The sequence below is a fragment of the Oryza sativa genome, chromosome 4 (assembly GCF_034140825.1).
Source record: "Oryza sativa Japonica Group chromosome 4, ASM3414082v1".
Lineage (NCBI taxonomy): Eukaryota > Viridiplantae > Streptophyta > Magnoliopsida > Poales > Poaceae > Oryza > Oryza sativa.
The window spans coordinates 18,679,129-18,694,770 of NC_089038.1; the positions used below are offsets into that span (position 1 = coordinate 18,679,129).

Consider the following 15,642-nt stretch of genomic DNA (forward strand, 5'->3'; position numbering starts at 1 on the left):
TCGGCATTGAAGCTGACTAGTGAGTTGTATATATGGATTTAAATAGACAACTCTATGTGGCATATTATCTCATCTTTCTTTTTTTGCTATACCTCTATTGATTGCTTTGGTCATCAACCCTTCCTTTTGAGCAGTTCATTGTCGACCTGCAACATGGACTTCTAAACTTAGACGACTCCATAAATAAAACATAATAATGCTAATTTATCCTTTTACGTCTTGGCTTTTGACACTACAAGGAAAGACAAACAGATCTAATATTATGAATGACAACAATACTAGTAATTTACCCGTGCTAACGCTATGACAATATTTGTTAATGCAAACCAAACAATTACAAAATAATTTAACTAGAATAATAGATAAATTTGTTAAACATTGCTAGAAATTGTTTCAGATATTGCTAGATAAATTTGCCAGTATTGCTCTAATTTCGGAGTAGTAGAAATTGTTACATGCAGTAACTTTGGATGATTCACGAAGGTTAATATTTTCCTGTCACAAAGTTAAACCCATGTACAGAAAGATACTAGGTTGATTTGTATTTATTCAAAAAGGGAAGAATCAGTAATAAAAATCCTCATTATCAACCAAACAAAGTCATAGAAAACTCCTAATCTAGTGCAGTTCACTATCAACTCCATGGTGCATTCAATAGACTGAACTATATATCTTTTATTTTTTGAATGCGACAGAACCAAATTGGGATAACACAATTCTAACTGTGATCCGAGACAAGCTCAATGAGCTACCTAGTCATGCTGTGGTTTGTCAAGGGAAAACAACCAAAGCTGAGAATTCGGCACACAAATTTCCTAAACCATCTCATAACAAATTTGGGTCATGACACTCTTACATCTATCTATCTATCTATCTATCTATCTATCTATCTATCTGTCTTCTATTATATACTAAAAGTCCATTAAGTTTTCTCAAAACGCTCTCAAGCCGCCACATGGCGCTCTAATAAATTAGAAAATTCTAGAAAATCTGAGAAAAAAAAGCAAAATATCTATCTCTCGATTTTCACTTAAATCGGTGGATCCAATATTATAAACCGTTAGATTAGATTTATCTCAAAAGTACTCCTCTGTTCCGTTCCATATATAGGTATGTATTGCTGGCTTTCGTTCAAGGAGCTTGTGTTGATCCGATCCATATAGGTACGGTACTGCTTGCATGCGTTCAAGGTGTGTACGTACATAAACTTTCTTTTATTTTTCTAGGTACGTTACTATTCTTTCTTTATTTCAGGTATATAATTGAGATGATAATAATAATAATAATAATAATAATAATAATAATAATAATAATAATAATAATAATAATAATAATAATAATAATAATAATAATAATAATAATAATAATAATAATAATAAGTGATAATAAATCTTGAATAAAAATTACTTTACAAATATAGAATATACAGCATATAAATCTCTACAAGTAGACATAAATAAATTAGCTCTACAATATTTGAAAATAAAGTTTCCACCATTATATTATATAATATTATGTACCCATTATTTTGCATTATTTTTTTAAAAAAATATTTGTCCATCAACGTTCACTTAAATCGGTCCTAAGTTGCCACGTGGCATCACTACAAATGCTCCTATGCTCCACATGGCGCTCTAATAAATAATAGAAAATTTTTAAAAAGCAAAATATCTAACCCTTAAAATATTCACTTAAATTAATGGGTTCGATATTATAAACGTTGGACTAGATTAATCTTACCGCATACAATGGCCCCACCTCTCCCATAAGTCCGTACATATGAAATACATGCGTATGTACGTGCGAAACTGTTCACCCTAATCACACCTGTATTTCTCTCGCCTTTCCCTTTTATAATTCCTAAGGATAATTGAAATAACATTAATTATTAGAAATCAACAATTATAACTTTGCAAATGTAGACTGCATCATCGTAAACGTCTATAATGTTTGAAGAAAGTTTACTGCATTATATTCTTTACACATCTATCTATATATTATATACTGAAAATCCATTAACATCTGCTATATACTAAAAGTTCATTGAACTCCCTACAAACGCTCTCAAACTGTCACATGGCGTTTTACAAATGTTCTTAAGACGCCATGACGATCTAATAAATTAGAAAAAAAATCCTAAAAGTTTTGATAAAAAAAGAAAAAAAACCATTGATATTCCTTTAAATAGGTGGACCCAATAATTTAACCATTAGATCTTTAAAAAAATCCAGTACCCCCAACCCCGCCATATGTGGGCACATATGTAAGTACGTAGTCCTTCAACCCTCTAACTCTCCTCGGAGATCCCACTCTCCTGTCCTATTTTCGAGCCAACTTTTCCTATTTTCTAACAAACACATAATGTATAAATAATAATAATCGGATAGTTAATGATCATGACTCTCAAAGTTACATGCATTTTTCTCAATTTATTTGCATTTTGTTGTGTTATTTACAATTAAATACATAATTCAAGATCCATTTACCCATATTTACTATATAAAATTTTGATAACGTAGCTGTTCTGACTACAAATATTTGAGTCTAAATTCCAGATTCAATCACCACCAAAGAGCTTGGAACCATGATACATACTCTGGGCCTAAACTCAACGGAGGCGGAGTTGCAAGATATTATTAGGTTGTGTTCATTAGATGGGTTTGGGAGCTAATCTCTCCCACACACGTAAAACGAAGCAGCTCATTACATTAGAATATTATTAATTAAATATTAATTATTTATTTTATAAAATGGATTTATATGTTTTTTAAAGTAATTTTTCTATAGAAAACTTTTAGAAAAAAGCACGGCTTAGTTGTTTGGAAAGCGTGCGCACGAAAAACAAGGGAGCTAAGTTGGGAAAGGAGTGGGAAGAACACAACCTTAGTGAGGTGGACACCGATCGAAGCACTAGCATCGACTTTCCATGACTTTCTTAGCCTAATAGCACGCTACATGATTATGTGAAGCACAAAGGACTGAGATGAGGGCCGGAGGGAGACGTTCCGCATCTCCGACAAGTACTAGAAAACAGTGTCATTTCTATCGCTGAGGAGTTCAAAATTAAATTCAGAAAAATAGCAATTTGATTAAAATTCTCATTCAAAAATTTAGAAAACCCAATAAAACTATAAAAAATGTATAACAAGATTCCATGTAGAATATGAAATATCAACAGTCCATATAAAAATATAAGTTATAAATATCTGAAATTTGGAATAATAAAATAACTATTAAAAAATGAGTCCAAATACAACACGATACGAAATTAAGTATAAATTAAAATCCTTAAAAAGAAAAATCTAGAATAAAACAATAATTTGATTTGAAACAAATTCGAAATTAGAATCACTCAATCACTAAATTCAAAATATAACAAATATTTTTTTAAAGAAGTTATCATTATTGATTCACATGCATAATGAATTGCATATATATATGAATCAATTAAAAAGAGAATTGACAGGGTTGTAAAAAAACATTTATTGCCAATAAAAGTTTATCGAGATTTCTTAAAAAAAGATATACAATGAACACCGAGTTAAAAATAGAAAACACCTTACTTTAATTTCATTTCAGTTTATTTTGTTATAACTGCTTTCAGACAAATACACATCTCGCGCGGGCTATCATCCTAGTTATATTGAAAAGGTTTGACTCGGCATTGAAGCTGACTGGTGAGTTGAATATATGGATTGAAATGGACAACTCCAAGTGGCATATTATCTTATGTTTCTTTTTATATATATATATATATACCTCTGTTGATTACTATGGTCATCAAGCTTGCTGGTTTTACACACTCAGGACATAGATAACTTTTTTCCTTCTCGTAACAGCATCTGGATGAGGTCCACCCGTGGGTGTTGTTGGCACAATGATATTGCTATCATTCATAATATTAGATCTATATATTTGCATTGTCTTTCCTTGCAGTGTCAAAAGCCAAGATGTAAAAGGCTAAATTAGTTAGTAGTATTATGTTTTATTTAGGGAGTCGTCTAAGTTTTAGAAGTCCATATTAAAACCGAGAGGTGTAGTATAATGGGCATCGGGCTGAGAGGCCGAGGCCCACGAGCCCAAATCTGTTGGATGAACAGTGTCTCGTGGTACTGTGGCACTGTTTGGGATAAGATGTCAATTAGAGGTAAAGATAAGATTAGTTCGAGTCTTCACTTAGAGGCTAGTTATTTCATCTATATAAAAATAGGATTGTGTCTATCACTATTAAGCAATGAATATAAATTAGTCCAATCGTTCCCTCTCAGTTTCGTGACACTCTTACTTTAAGAAGGTCTGACTTTGCAATGAAGCTGACTGGTGAGTTAAATATATGGATTGAAATGAACAATTCCTACTGGCATCTTTTCTTTGGGTGTGTTTAGTTCACACTAAAATTAAAAGCTTGATTGAAATTGGAGCGATGCGACGGAAAAGTTGGAAGTTTATGTGTGTAGGAAAGTTTTTATGTGATGAAAAAATTAGAAGTTTGAAAAAAAAAAAGTTAAGAACTAAACCAGGCCTTTGTCCTATATATTGGCAAAACAGCGGCCTCTTTTAATTTCCTACCGTGTTCTGAACGAACATCAGTTCCTCTATATATATAAGTAATTTCTCAGAAAGTTAGCTGAGCGCTTGTGCGTGGAAGCAGCGTATAGCCGCAAAAGCGAGTTTAGTCCTTCATTCTACCTCGGAAAAGAAGTAACTAAAATTGGGGGCTGTACTCTTCCCAATTTCTGTTAGTTCTTTTTGTTTGAATTCGGGAGACAAAATTGGTACTCTATGTAGACTTTGCGAATCTACTAAGACATAAGTGCTAAGCCTAACATGATCACCCTAATGCGGAATTTAGGATAACTGACCGTTGTTTGAAGCCATTGCAATTGTTCTTGCTTGGTTCGGGGTGGATGTAGAGGATGTAGAACCTCGAACCACCTCGCGAATTGTCGGTGTAGAAGTGGTCGTAGCAGTGAGTACACCGGCTTGATCCCGAAGAGGTCACCGGCGATCACCTGCGGAGTGGCAGCGGCCTTCCGGTCGCCACCTACACTGTCCGGGAATAGCACTACGAATCCCTTCCAGTGCAACTGAGAATCGGGAAATTAGGGTTTTGGGATGTCGGGGAGATTGGAACCGTGAGTGAGATCGTCATCTTTCTCACGGGCCGGCCTCCCCTTTTATTTTGCGCTGAGGGAATCGGGGGCTGCTCCAAAAGGAAACGTTGGAAGCGCTACCGATTATTGCGCGTGCAATTAAGGAAATTTAATCGTGATTTGATTTAGCTAATCACGCTGGTTAACGGGTGGAAAACGATAACGCGTGATTTTCTCCCGATTTCCTTAGCCGAGAGATTAACTTTCCTAACATTCTATATATCTGGAACTAGCGCATCTGTGCTCTTCTTTCTTTTATAATCTCTATTCATGTTGATCAAACAATTTTTGTGAACAAACAGGTGATCGCTTTGCTCGTAACAGATGTTAAGAAGAGAAAGATCAAGAAGAGGAGCTAGCTAGGTTAGTTTGATCATTGGGTAGAAAGATTTGAGAAACAAATCAAGGACCCAGGTGTGTGATCCAATTATCCCCCCTTATTTCCCAATTGTATGCTGCAATCTTTTGTGTTCTTGGTCGACTTTATACTGTACAAGTAAGCTTAGAACAAAATTTCAAACTGTGCTGTTGTTTTACATGTTGCTTTCACCACAACTAGTCGAACTTCCTGAGAAATTATATGCCTATTTGAGATAGAGTTGTATTTAATACAATTATACTTTTAGTTGTACGGGCAGACTGCATGTTGCAGCCTTTTGTGTTGTTCTCCGATTATGTACTAGACAAGTAATGTTCGAAAAAAAAATGGTGCTTGTTGTTTTAGATGTTGCTTTAACCAGAACTAGGAAGGCGGCCTGCATGCATGCGCGGGCATATGGATCGTTGAAATGTAAGATTATAGTTTGCTCAGAAATTATCTCCTATATATACGTTAAGGGCAAACTAAAGATTGAACAATGTCATTTTAAAATGATTCATGGGTTATGTTTTTCTTAATATATATAAAAAAACCATTCATCGAATTTTGAATAAAATATAGACTAATTTGATAAATGTTTTGAATTGTTTTTGTATCAAGTAAGTAATTCGTTAACAGTAATAAACTATCGCTAACTAATTATCATGCATACCATCCGTACATATACTATGCAATATGGCTACAAGTGAAAATCTCTAAGAGCAAGGAACTCAAATTCTTAACATTGAATCATCGTCTCACGAACTCATGATGGGGGTGACAACTAAATTAAGGGTAGATTAAAAGTTGGATTCTGTTTCCTTTGTAGAAGCTCAATAATTTCATATCTTTCTTTCTCCATGGTTTTAAAGAACTTTAAAGGTTTCAGTATGTTAGCATATAAATTACTTACGCTATTCCTTGGCTTGGGAGTGTAAAATATCATCAACTGTTTGAAGATAATTTCTTTTTTTGCATGTTTGATTTTCTTCGAAACAATATCTATTTGAAATAATATATAAATTTAATTAGTATGTGTAGTGTACTTCAATCAACAAGACTAAAGTGCATTCGTGGTACTGAAACTTGTGCGTGTGTGTCACCTAAATTCCTGAACTCTCAAGATACATTTTTGGCTCCACAACTTGTCTCGGGTGCCATATAGGTCAAAACGGGCTCCAACTCACTTCGTGTGTTGATGTGGCATGCTATGGTAGCGCCTAGCCGCCTACGTATCAGTAGAACCTATATATCACACATGTAGAGAACATTAAGAACATATTTTTTTCTCCTCTCATTTTTCATTTATTTTTTCAAAATTAAAAAATCCTCTCTCTCCTCTCTTTTTAAATTTTATTTTTTTCTATGTTACTGACATATGGATCCCATTTACACGTAAGCATTAGTGTGGCATGCACATCATCTCATGGAGGGGTTGGAGGCTGTTTGGTCCTATATGACACACATGATAAGTTCGGGGAAAAAATGCATTTTGAAAGTTTAGGGACCTATATGATATGTCCGTACAAGTTTAAGGACCGCCCGTACACTTCACTCTATCAAGAATATAGTTTTGTGATGTAAATTATAATCTATCTATAAGTTCAATATAATTTAAACTACCAGGATTAATTAATGAAAGTAAAAAAATACCATGACTACTTAAAAAGATTGGTCACCTAATTGTTTTTTTCTTCATTTCAAATAAGCACATATTTTACTTCTTAGTGGTGTCTTTGTCACTACTCATTTTTTTAGAAAATAGGATGAACCCAGCCTCTACATCCAATCGGATGTACACAGTCTTTGTCACTACTCATAATAAGAGAAAGAAATCTTTGCACAAAATGATACATCGTGCCATCACTTTTACATAGCTCGAAAACTATTTGTCACTATTTGCACAATGGCATCCCGACTCACTTATTTCTTGTGATGGTCATATAGACCATATTTACTCTAACTTTATCTACTTATTTAGTTTACATACAGAGGCAACACCACGTTACTCCTCCCTCGTGTATGGATACAGGGCTCAAAATATTTTTCTCAAAGCATGTTATTTATTAACACATGTAATTAAAACCTTAATTGTGTTTGTTATATATATGTGCGTGTGTGTGTGTGTGTTATTGTTAGAGGGTAATTTTTATTTTATAGAGAGAAATTAATTATGTTGGTAGAAAGTCATTAGATGTCTAATGGCAATCGATGCTGACACGTACTCCCTCCATCTACAAAAGTTAAACATATTACTTTTGACACCAAGACCAAGGAGAAATTAAGTCACCTTGGATATTACAAAATCAAGGAGTGAATACAAGCATGCAACCAATGAATATTTAGATGACTCCTTGGGTTCTAATAAAACATTTAATTTATCTCTTCATTTAAGTCTTCAATGCATAAAGACTACAAATAGTAATAACTTATTTGGAAAAACTCAAATGTGAAATTGGTGTAACTTTTGTGGATGGAGAGAGTATTATCAATTGTTCTTTTACCCAATTAGAGTAGCTCTTGGAGATTTATCTCATGACTTTGACTACGCATTGATCACCATGACTCGTATAAAAAAATATATGTACTATCTTATTTTTTTTATAGCTATTTGAGAGTATAAATGAATGAATTAATTTCTACCAAGTTGAAAAGTTCTGTAGAAAAGTATTCCAAAAGTATGTCCAATGAATTAATTTCTACCAAGTTGGGAAGTGTGCAATAAAACTCCATAATCAGACTCCCTTGTAGCATCCTCGTACTAGTAAGATGTCTATTGATATTGTTTAAAGTTATACTCCCATTCATAACATGATTTTTTTCGCCCTCATGAACATTCAGTAGACTTACCACAGTACATTATAATCAGGTAATCACCTCTTTGTTTCAGCTTACACAGAGCCGTATGTTGCAAAAACACAACACACGCTGCTTGATTCTTCTCTATGCACCACACCTTCAACTTATTTTCACGTTATTAACAAAACCAATTGTTAACCATTGATGATCTCATACGCCTTCACTTTGGCAAAGCTACAACATGATCACTTTAGCAAATCACCATAGATGCCTCAGATACGACACTTCGTCGTATGTGAGGCGGCAAAGACATATGTGTGCATTTTGTAGAGGGGCAGAGAGAGGTCTTCATAGGCTTTGTTTTTTTTTTAACAAAAGATAGATTTGATCGTCTATACAAACGATGTATTCATCAATTTAAATGTAAACCGATGGTCAAATTTATTTTTATAAAAAAATAGTTTAAAAGATGGCTCTACTTGTTTAAGTGTAAATTATTTAATATAGATATTATTTTTTTTTAATTTAATAGGTAGATAATATAATGGTGTGAAATAATAGTTTCACCGGATAAAATGAAACTTATCTTACATTATTAATTCAAAATTCAATGGTAAATATATAATGGTGTAAACTTTATTTTTAAATATTGCAAAGCTAATTAATTTAGTTCCATATGTTTCCAAAGGGTAATATATATGATGACATAATCTACTCCCGGATTATGTTTGTACATATATAATGGGCAAAATTAGCTATAGGCATCCAAAAAACGTGTAATTAGCTGGTGGACACCGCAGGAACATGAATTTGTTGTCGAACATCACGAAAAACTTGTAATTAGCTGATGGACACTTGCGGCCTTATTTTATTATTTCGAGAAGAATTCGAGAGAGAAACTGATGTGAGATTACAATTCTACCCCTGCATAGCTCCAACACAATATTCTCTCAAGTACTCATCCCTATTTACCCAAGATATTTTTGCTGTTCTTGTTAGCAACAGCTAATCGCTTTTTGGGAATTGAATTTACGGTTTCTGGATCACACCGTCGTTCTGGTAGCTACGCAGAGCAAGGAAGCACGGACTGCGGACTCACCAATGCACTTGCCGAAGCTCTCCTTGGGGTGGCGGCCATCTCGTCCAAGCAGCGCTTGACAAACTTCCACCCCTCCTTCCCGTCGGACGTCTTGTCGAGGAAGCGGAGGCCGCGGAGCCTCACCTGCTCCCTGGGCTGCATCCGCGTCATCCTTCCCCCAGCCGCATGCCCATCCCGGCCACCCTTTCCGGCACCAGAACGACGCATCGACAGCAGCTGCTCCACCCCATTTGTCAACGCCATGGACGACAACATCGACAGCAACTACGGAGTTCGAGTTCGGCGAACTCTACCACAACGGCCAGATCCAACCGCTAACCTTGTCCCCGCCCCTGAATCTCAAACCTAACAGCGATAACGATGATGACGACTACCGCCCCGTGCTAGCTAGTGCGAGGCTGTGAGCCATCATTGCGGAGCGGATCCGCGTACCACGCATCAGGTCTATGTCGCCGCTCCGGATCATTGCTGGGCTCCCTTGAACTCAGCTGGGTCAGAGGAGCTAGACGCGAGGGCGTCGCATGACGACCTTGATGCCGCCCAGGTCCCTCGACTCCGCCGCCGCCGCCTACTGTCGGTCGCTATCGTCCCACTACTAGCCTCGTCGAACCCGAGGAAGATCTAGGGAAGAAGACAAGTCTTATATGTAGGTCCCACAGAACAAGTTTGACCAGGGGTAAATTTGTCTTTAATGAGTGTTTCTCTCTCCAATTCCTCCAAAAATAGTAAAATAAGCTCACGAGTGTCCATTAGCTAATTATCAGTTTTTTGTGATGCCCAACAGCAAATTTGCGTTCTTGCGGTGTCCACCAGCTAATTACATGTTTTGTGAATGCCTTGTAGCAAATTTTGCCTATATAATGAGCATGTTTGTAAAGACTAATCTTGGATTTAATGCAGGTGCGATATTGAGTTATGAGCTTAGTAGATAGTTGTCCAAGAAATGGTCAGACTTTTAGAAATCTCTGTGGTACCTAGTCCATCTCATCAATGTATACATAATTACTCATCACATGGTCACAATGTACTTATATTTTGCATTAACATTTTTCCTCTTTACAAAGTAGCTAACAAAAAATAAAACATATGTACGCATTTGTATTTCACGGAAACTATAAAAAAAGATGTGCGTAGGGTTGGACGAAAAGCTCGTGGCTAGTTAGCTCGCTCGGTTCATAGCCAACTCGGCTTGTTATGTTTTTCAACAAGCCGAGCAGCTGTTTTAGCTCGTTACACATAAAAGCTGCTCACGAGCTTAAACGAGCTAGAAGCATAGGCAGAGAAGTTAGTAGGCCAAGGCCCATATGTAGAAAAATAATCCATCCCACGGTAGGTCCAAAGAAAACAGTCAAAAAGGAAAGACCAGAACCTATTTGATCAGTGTAGCTTTTCATCTTCCTCTTTCCCCTCATCCCGAATTCCCAATCCAGATCGACCTTCCTTCTGCCACACACGGCCCCGCCTTGTTGCTGCGCCTCACGTCCTTGCATCACGCTCCCTCCATCGGCGGCAGCTCCGCCGACCCCTCGAGCGCCTCGACCACCTGCACGGCTCTCCCGTTCTTGTCTTGGTCAAGTGGTGTAATGGTCGGGCAGGAGGAGGTTGCAGGCATGGGGCAATGGATCCAGGAGGTTGAGCACTTGTGCTCGATCTCGTATATCGCCACCAGAAAACAAGATTATTGTTAAAGGTAGAGCTACCATGAATACTGATTCATTTGTTGAACACTTGAGCTAGCATGTGATTTCTTGGTTTGATATGGAGATACAATTGCCTTCGTGGACATTTTGGTTGTATAATATGTATTTGCATCTGTTCGATGTATTGGCTCGCGAGCTAAACGAGCTAGCTCGAGCTGAGAAGCGAGCCGAGCTGAGCCAGCATTCTAGCTCGTTAGGATAACGAGCCGAGCCGAGCCAGCTCGACATCCACTCCTAGATGTGCGTGGTTACAATACATATGTATGTACACCTATAGGGGAGGAGGATAGGTGGGACTGTTCATGTAGTGTATGGTTTGTTTTCAGATTAATCTAATCTAACGGTTTATAATATTGGACTCACCAATTTAAGTGAAAGACTTTTAGCACATAATAGACTAGTTGAATTATCTGGGCAATCATGTGCCTATTTGAGATAGAATTTCCTGATCAATCATGTGTCTTATATATTTGTAAAAGATCCCATTTGCCGTGATATTAACGGTTTGGCTTAATTTGTTTGCGTTTATAATCATGCACAGTGCTCAACCTGGCTATGGACGACATCGTTGGAATATTGAAGGGAGCAGCTGGTCTTGCTGCCGATGCCAATGCGTTCCGCGAGTTCTTCAACTGGGCCGCACCACGTGTCTGGGATGCCGTACGTTCTCAGCAGCAGCAGCATCTGCTGCAAGTGGATCCACGAGGGGTAGGATCAGCATCAGCTAGAGACAACAGAATAGCTTCACTGCACCAGATTGAGGCCGATCTTCAGAAACTCGAGAACGACCTATGGCTGATCCAATCAACTACATCCACAATGTATGACCTAATCGATCGTCTTAAATGGCATAGCCACAAGGATACAGAAGCCTGGCATCTTCGCCAGATCAAGTATGTAGTGTATGATGCCGAGGACCTCCTTGATGAGTACAATTACTATGCTCTCAAGGTGAAGGTGGACGCAAGCAAGAACTTGGGGCAAGATCACTCGCATGAAACCTTTTTGGAGTTCTTGGACAGTGTCAACTTCAGTAAAGTGATGGAAATCCAAAATAGACTTAAGCAGGTTTTTGACCAATCCAAGGGTTTAGGCTTTCACAAAACACCAAAGAAGTTTGATCGATTAGTCAGACCAGAGACATGTCGTGTCCTCGACAAGCCAGATAAGATATTTGGTCGTGAAAAAGAACTGAAGGAGTTGAAGCAAAAGCTAGGAGTATGTGGACGCAAGAGAAGCAGGCCTGTGGCATGCAGCACTATAGCTGAAGCAAGGAGGACAGAGTTGCCTGTGCTGCCAATAGTTGGCATGGGGGGCGTCGGGAAGACAACCATGGCACAACAAATCTGTGAGGATGGAGTGGTGCGGAAACACTTTGACTGCATAATCTGGATATGTGTGTCGGATGAATTCGAGGTAAACAGGTTAACAAAAGATGTTCTGAAGTCTCTTGGTGTAAAGTCACAACATTCTGATACAAGGGATACTCTTATGGTTAATTTACGTGATAGTGTCAACGCAAAGAAGTTTTTACTCGTCCTTGATGACATGTGGGATGATGTCTTAAAAGATGAGAGAGGATGGAGAATATTTCATAGAACTTTAAGCAATGGTCTTCAGGGAAGTATGATTTTGGTCACCACTAGATCTTCCAAAGTAGCTAACCTAGTCAGCAACAGTGATCCCTATGAGCTCAACGGACTGCAAAATGATGTTTTCTGGGATTTCTTCAAACTATGCGCATTCAGATCCAATAGTTCTAGCAATAGCCCAGAGCTGGAGCACATTCGTCCAGAGTTGGAGCGCATAGGTAAAGCTATACTTCCCAAGTTGAAGGGTTCACCTTTGGCTGCCAAAACTCTTGGACGCTTGTTGAAAAGCAACCTAAGCATTGAGCACTGGGAGGACATATTGAGAAGTGAATTGTGGAAATTGGAACAAGAGGAGACTGACATTCTGCCAGCCCTTCGGCTGAGTTATGTTTACCTGCCACGGCACATGAAAAGATGCCTCTCAATCTGTGCGCTGTATCCAAAGGATCATAGATTTGAAAAGGAGTTTTTAGCAGACATTTGGGTAGCACAAGGGTATGTGGAGGCTGAAGATGCATCCTCTTGCTTTAATGACCTTGTAAATCGATCGTTCTTTCAAAAAGCAGCTGGCCAGAATAATATCTACGTAATTCATGACTTGATACATGATACTGCACAGCTAGTCTCCAAGGATGAGTGCTTCATCATACAACATGTGAGTGACCTACCTAAAATCCCTTCAAAGGTTCGCCATCTGTCAATATTCACCAATGGAAATATCAGCTGTACAGAATTAGTGACTATTTGCACACAAAATAAAAAACTGCGGTCCCTAGTATGCAATGAATCTTACAAAAGTATTAAACAATTTGCTCCCGTGATTGACTGTTGGTTCAAGGAACTCCCGAGTATCCATGTATTGATTTTTAAAATTTCAACAGTGAGAAAGTTACCTAAGAGCATAGGCAATTCAAAACATTTGCGTTACCTTGGTTTATTGGGAAGTTCTACTTTCGAGACCCTTCCTTCATCTGTTAGTTGCCTATATCATGTCCAGACTATAAATGCCAAGGGTTGTGTTTTCAAAAGATATCCTAAAGGTTTCAGTGATCTGATTTCCTTAAAGAAAATTGAATCAAAGGGCTTCCTATATAACAAGGATAAAGATAAGCAATTGCTAGAATGGTCCACAAAGGGAATAACTGATGAACAGTTACAGATGACAAAGGAGCAGATTGAATTGTTACCTCATTGGAATCTTGAGCATTTGGAAATAGTGTCTTACCTAGGTCAATCTTGCCCCAGCTGGCTCCGGCCAGACTGCCTGAAAATGTTGTTTTTTCTTGCCATAACATTCAGAGCCTATCATTCTTTGACCCCCCCCCCCCCCCCCGTCTCGTGATTCAGAAGAGTCAAAGAACATTTATCACCTTGAGGTGCTGAAAATCCAAAACTGTTCTAACATCAATTGGCAAGGTTTGGTGGCTTTACCCTCTTCTCTTAGAAGGGTTACCCTTGATAAATTTGGCCATTCCACAGATCACTTTGTGAGTTGTTTTCGTGGACTCACGCTCCTGACATATCTGGAAATACGGTGCGAGCTGTTAACATCGATTCCCCTGCAAGTCTTGATAAGTAACCTTAGATCCTTGGAGGATTTGCATTTTCGTGAGTGTAGCTCCCTCACATCCATAGGCGTGTCTGAGGCAAGCAGCAGGCACACTGTTGGAGTATTTTCATCCCTTTCAAATGTCATCATTATGAATTGCGATGCACTGTTGAGTCTTGATGAGTTTCTTATGCCTGCTTATATGCCTGTCGTGAAGACCATTCATGTGAAACGTTGTGAACAATTGGCATTAGTGCCAGTTGATGAGCTCCACCGTTTTTCTCACTTGGAGGATCTATGTATTGCATACTGTCCCAAGTTGAATATGCAGAGGAGAATGACATTACCATCCTCTCTTCAGATGCTCAGTTTAGCCCGTTGTCCAAGCATAAAGTATATCGACAACAGCCATCTGGGGAGTTCTATGACACTGAAGGGACTCAACCTGATACTTATTAGGTGTCCAGACCTCATCTCTATTCTTGGTGCTATATCTGTCTCTGAAATAGAGTCGGGTTATATAGATGGTTGCCCCAAGCTGATGGAGATAAAACAGCCTTTCAATTACAAGAGGCCACGACTGGTACGTGCTACGTAACCACACTTGATAGCTTTTTTTTCCGTTAAAACTGGTTATCTCCATCTATCATAGAGTAACATTAACTTTTTGATATTTTTTTGTACGACTTATTATTAAGCTCAGAGCAAATTGTCATGCTAGAAGTGCTCTGCTTCCATATCATAAATTGTGTTGTACTTATTTATAATATCGAGACTCGAGCAAATCTCATAATTGGTATTACAGTTGGTTGGTCGTATTTTCATCAACTGTGGCAAACGGACCAGTTTCCGCTGGCTGTCAAGTCCACAATAAGCCGATACTAGCTTTTTCAAGACTTTACTTTTACAATACTACGCCATAGAATACTTAGTTTAGATTTAGTTATGCTGTAGGAAAAGAAAGCTGAAACGAAGTACGAATTGTACTGTTTATATTCATTGGGTTTGATAGATCATTGGCGATGTGCAGGCCATGAATAATGATGAGCGTTCAAGATGATTTCAGATGCAAACAGCACAGCAGATGCCAACATAAGTTGTGTTGGGGATCAGGGAGAATCATCTCGGCAATCTCTGCATCATGCACTTATAAGATAATGTTTGCAGTTCAGAATATATATCTAGTAATATACTGTTATTATATATGATACTATTTGAAGTTTAGAGATGTATATGTGGTAATACACTGTGTTATTGTGTATTGGAGAGAGCCAAAAGAAAGTGCAGACTAATCAGACCATGGGTATTGGTTAGGAGATGACACTCTCAAGAGCTGAATTTGTGGGTGTTACCCCATGGGAAATGTGTATTTTACTACATGATACCCCATGC

At 37.8% G+C, this 15,642-nt stretch overlaps 1 protein-coding gene across 1 annotated transcript; it reads left to right on the forward strand.

Annotated features, from left to right (window-relative positions):
- The first annotated feature begins 11,664 nt into the window (after window positions 1-11,664).
- LOC107278229 (disease resistance protein RGA2) lies at window positions 11,665-15,310 on the forward strand. Its single transcript, XM_066309802.1, is given in 4 exon segments — window positions 11,665-13,981; window positions 13,984-14,018; window positions 14,021-14,833; window positions 15,263-15,310. Coding segments are annotated over 4 exon segments (3,213 nt in total).
- The last annotated feature ends 332 nt before the right edge of the window (window positions 15,311-15,642 follow it).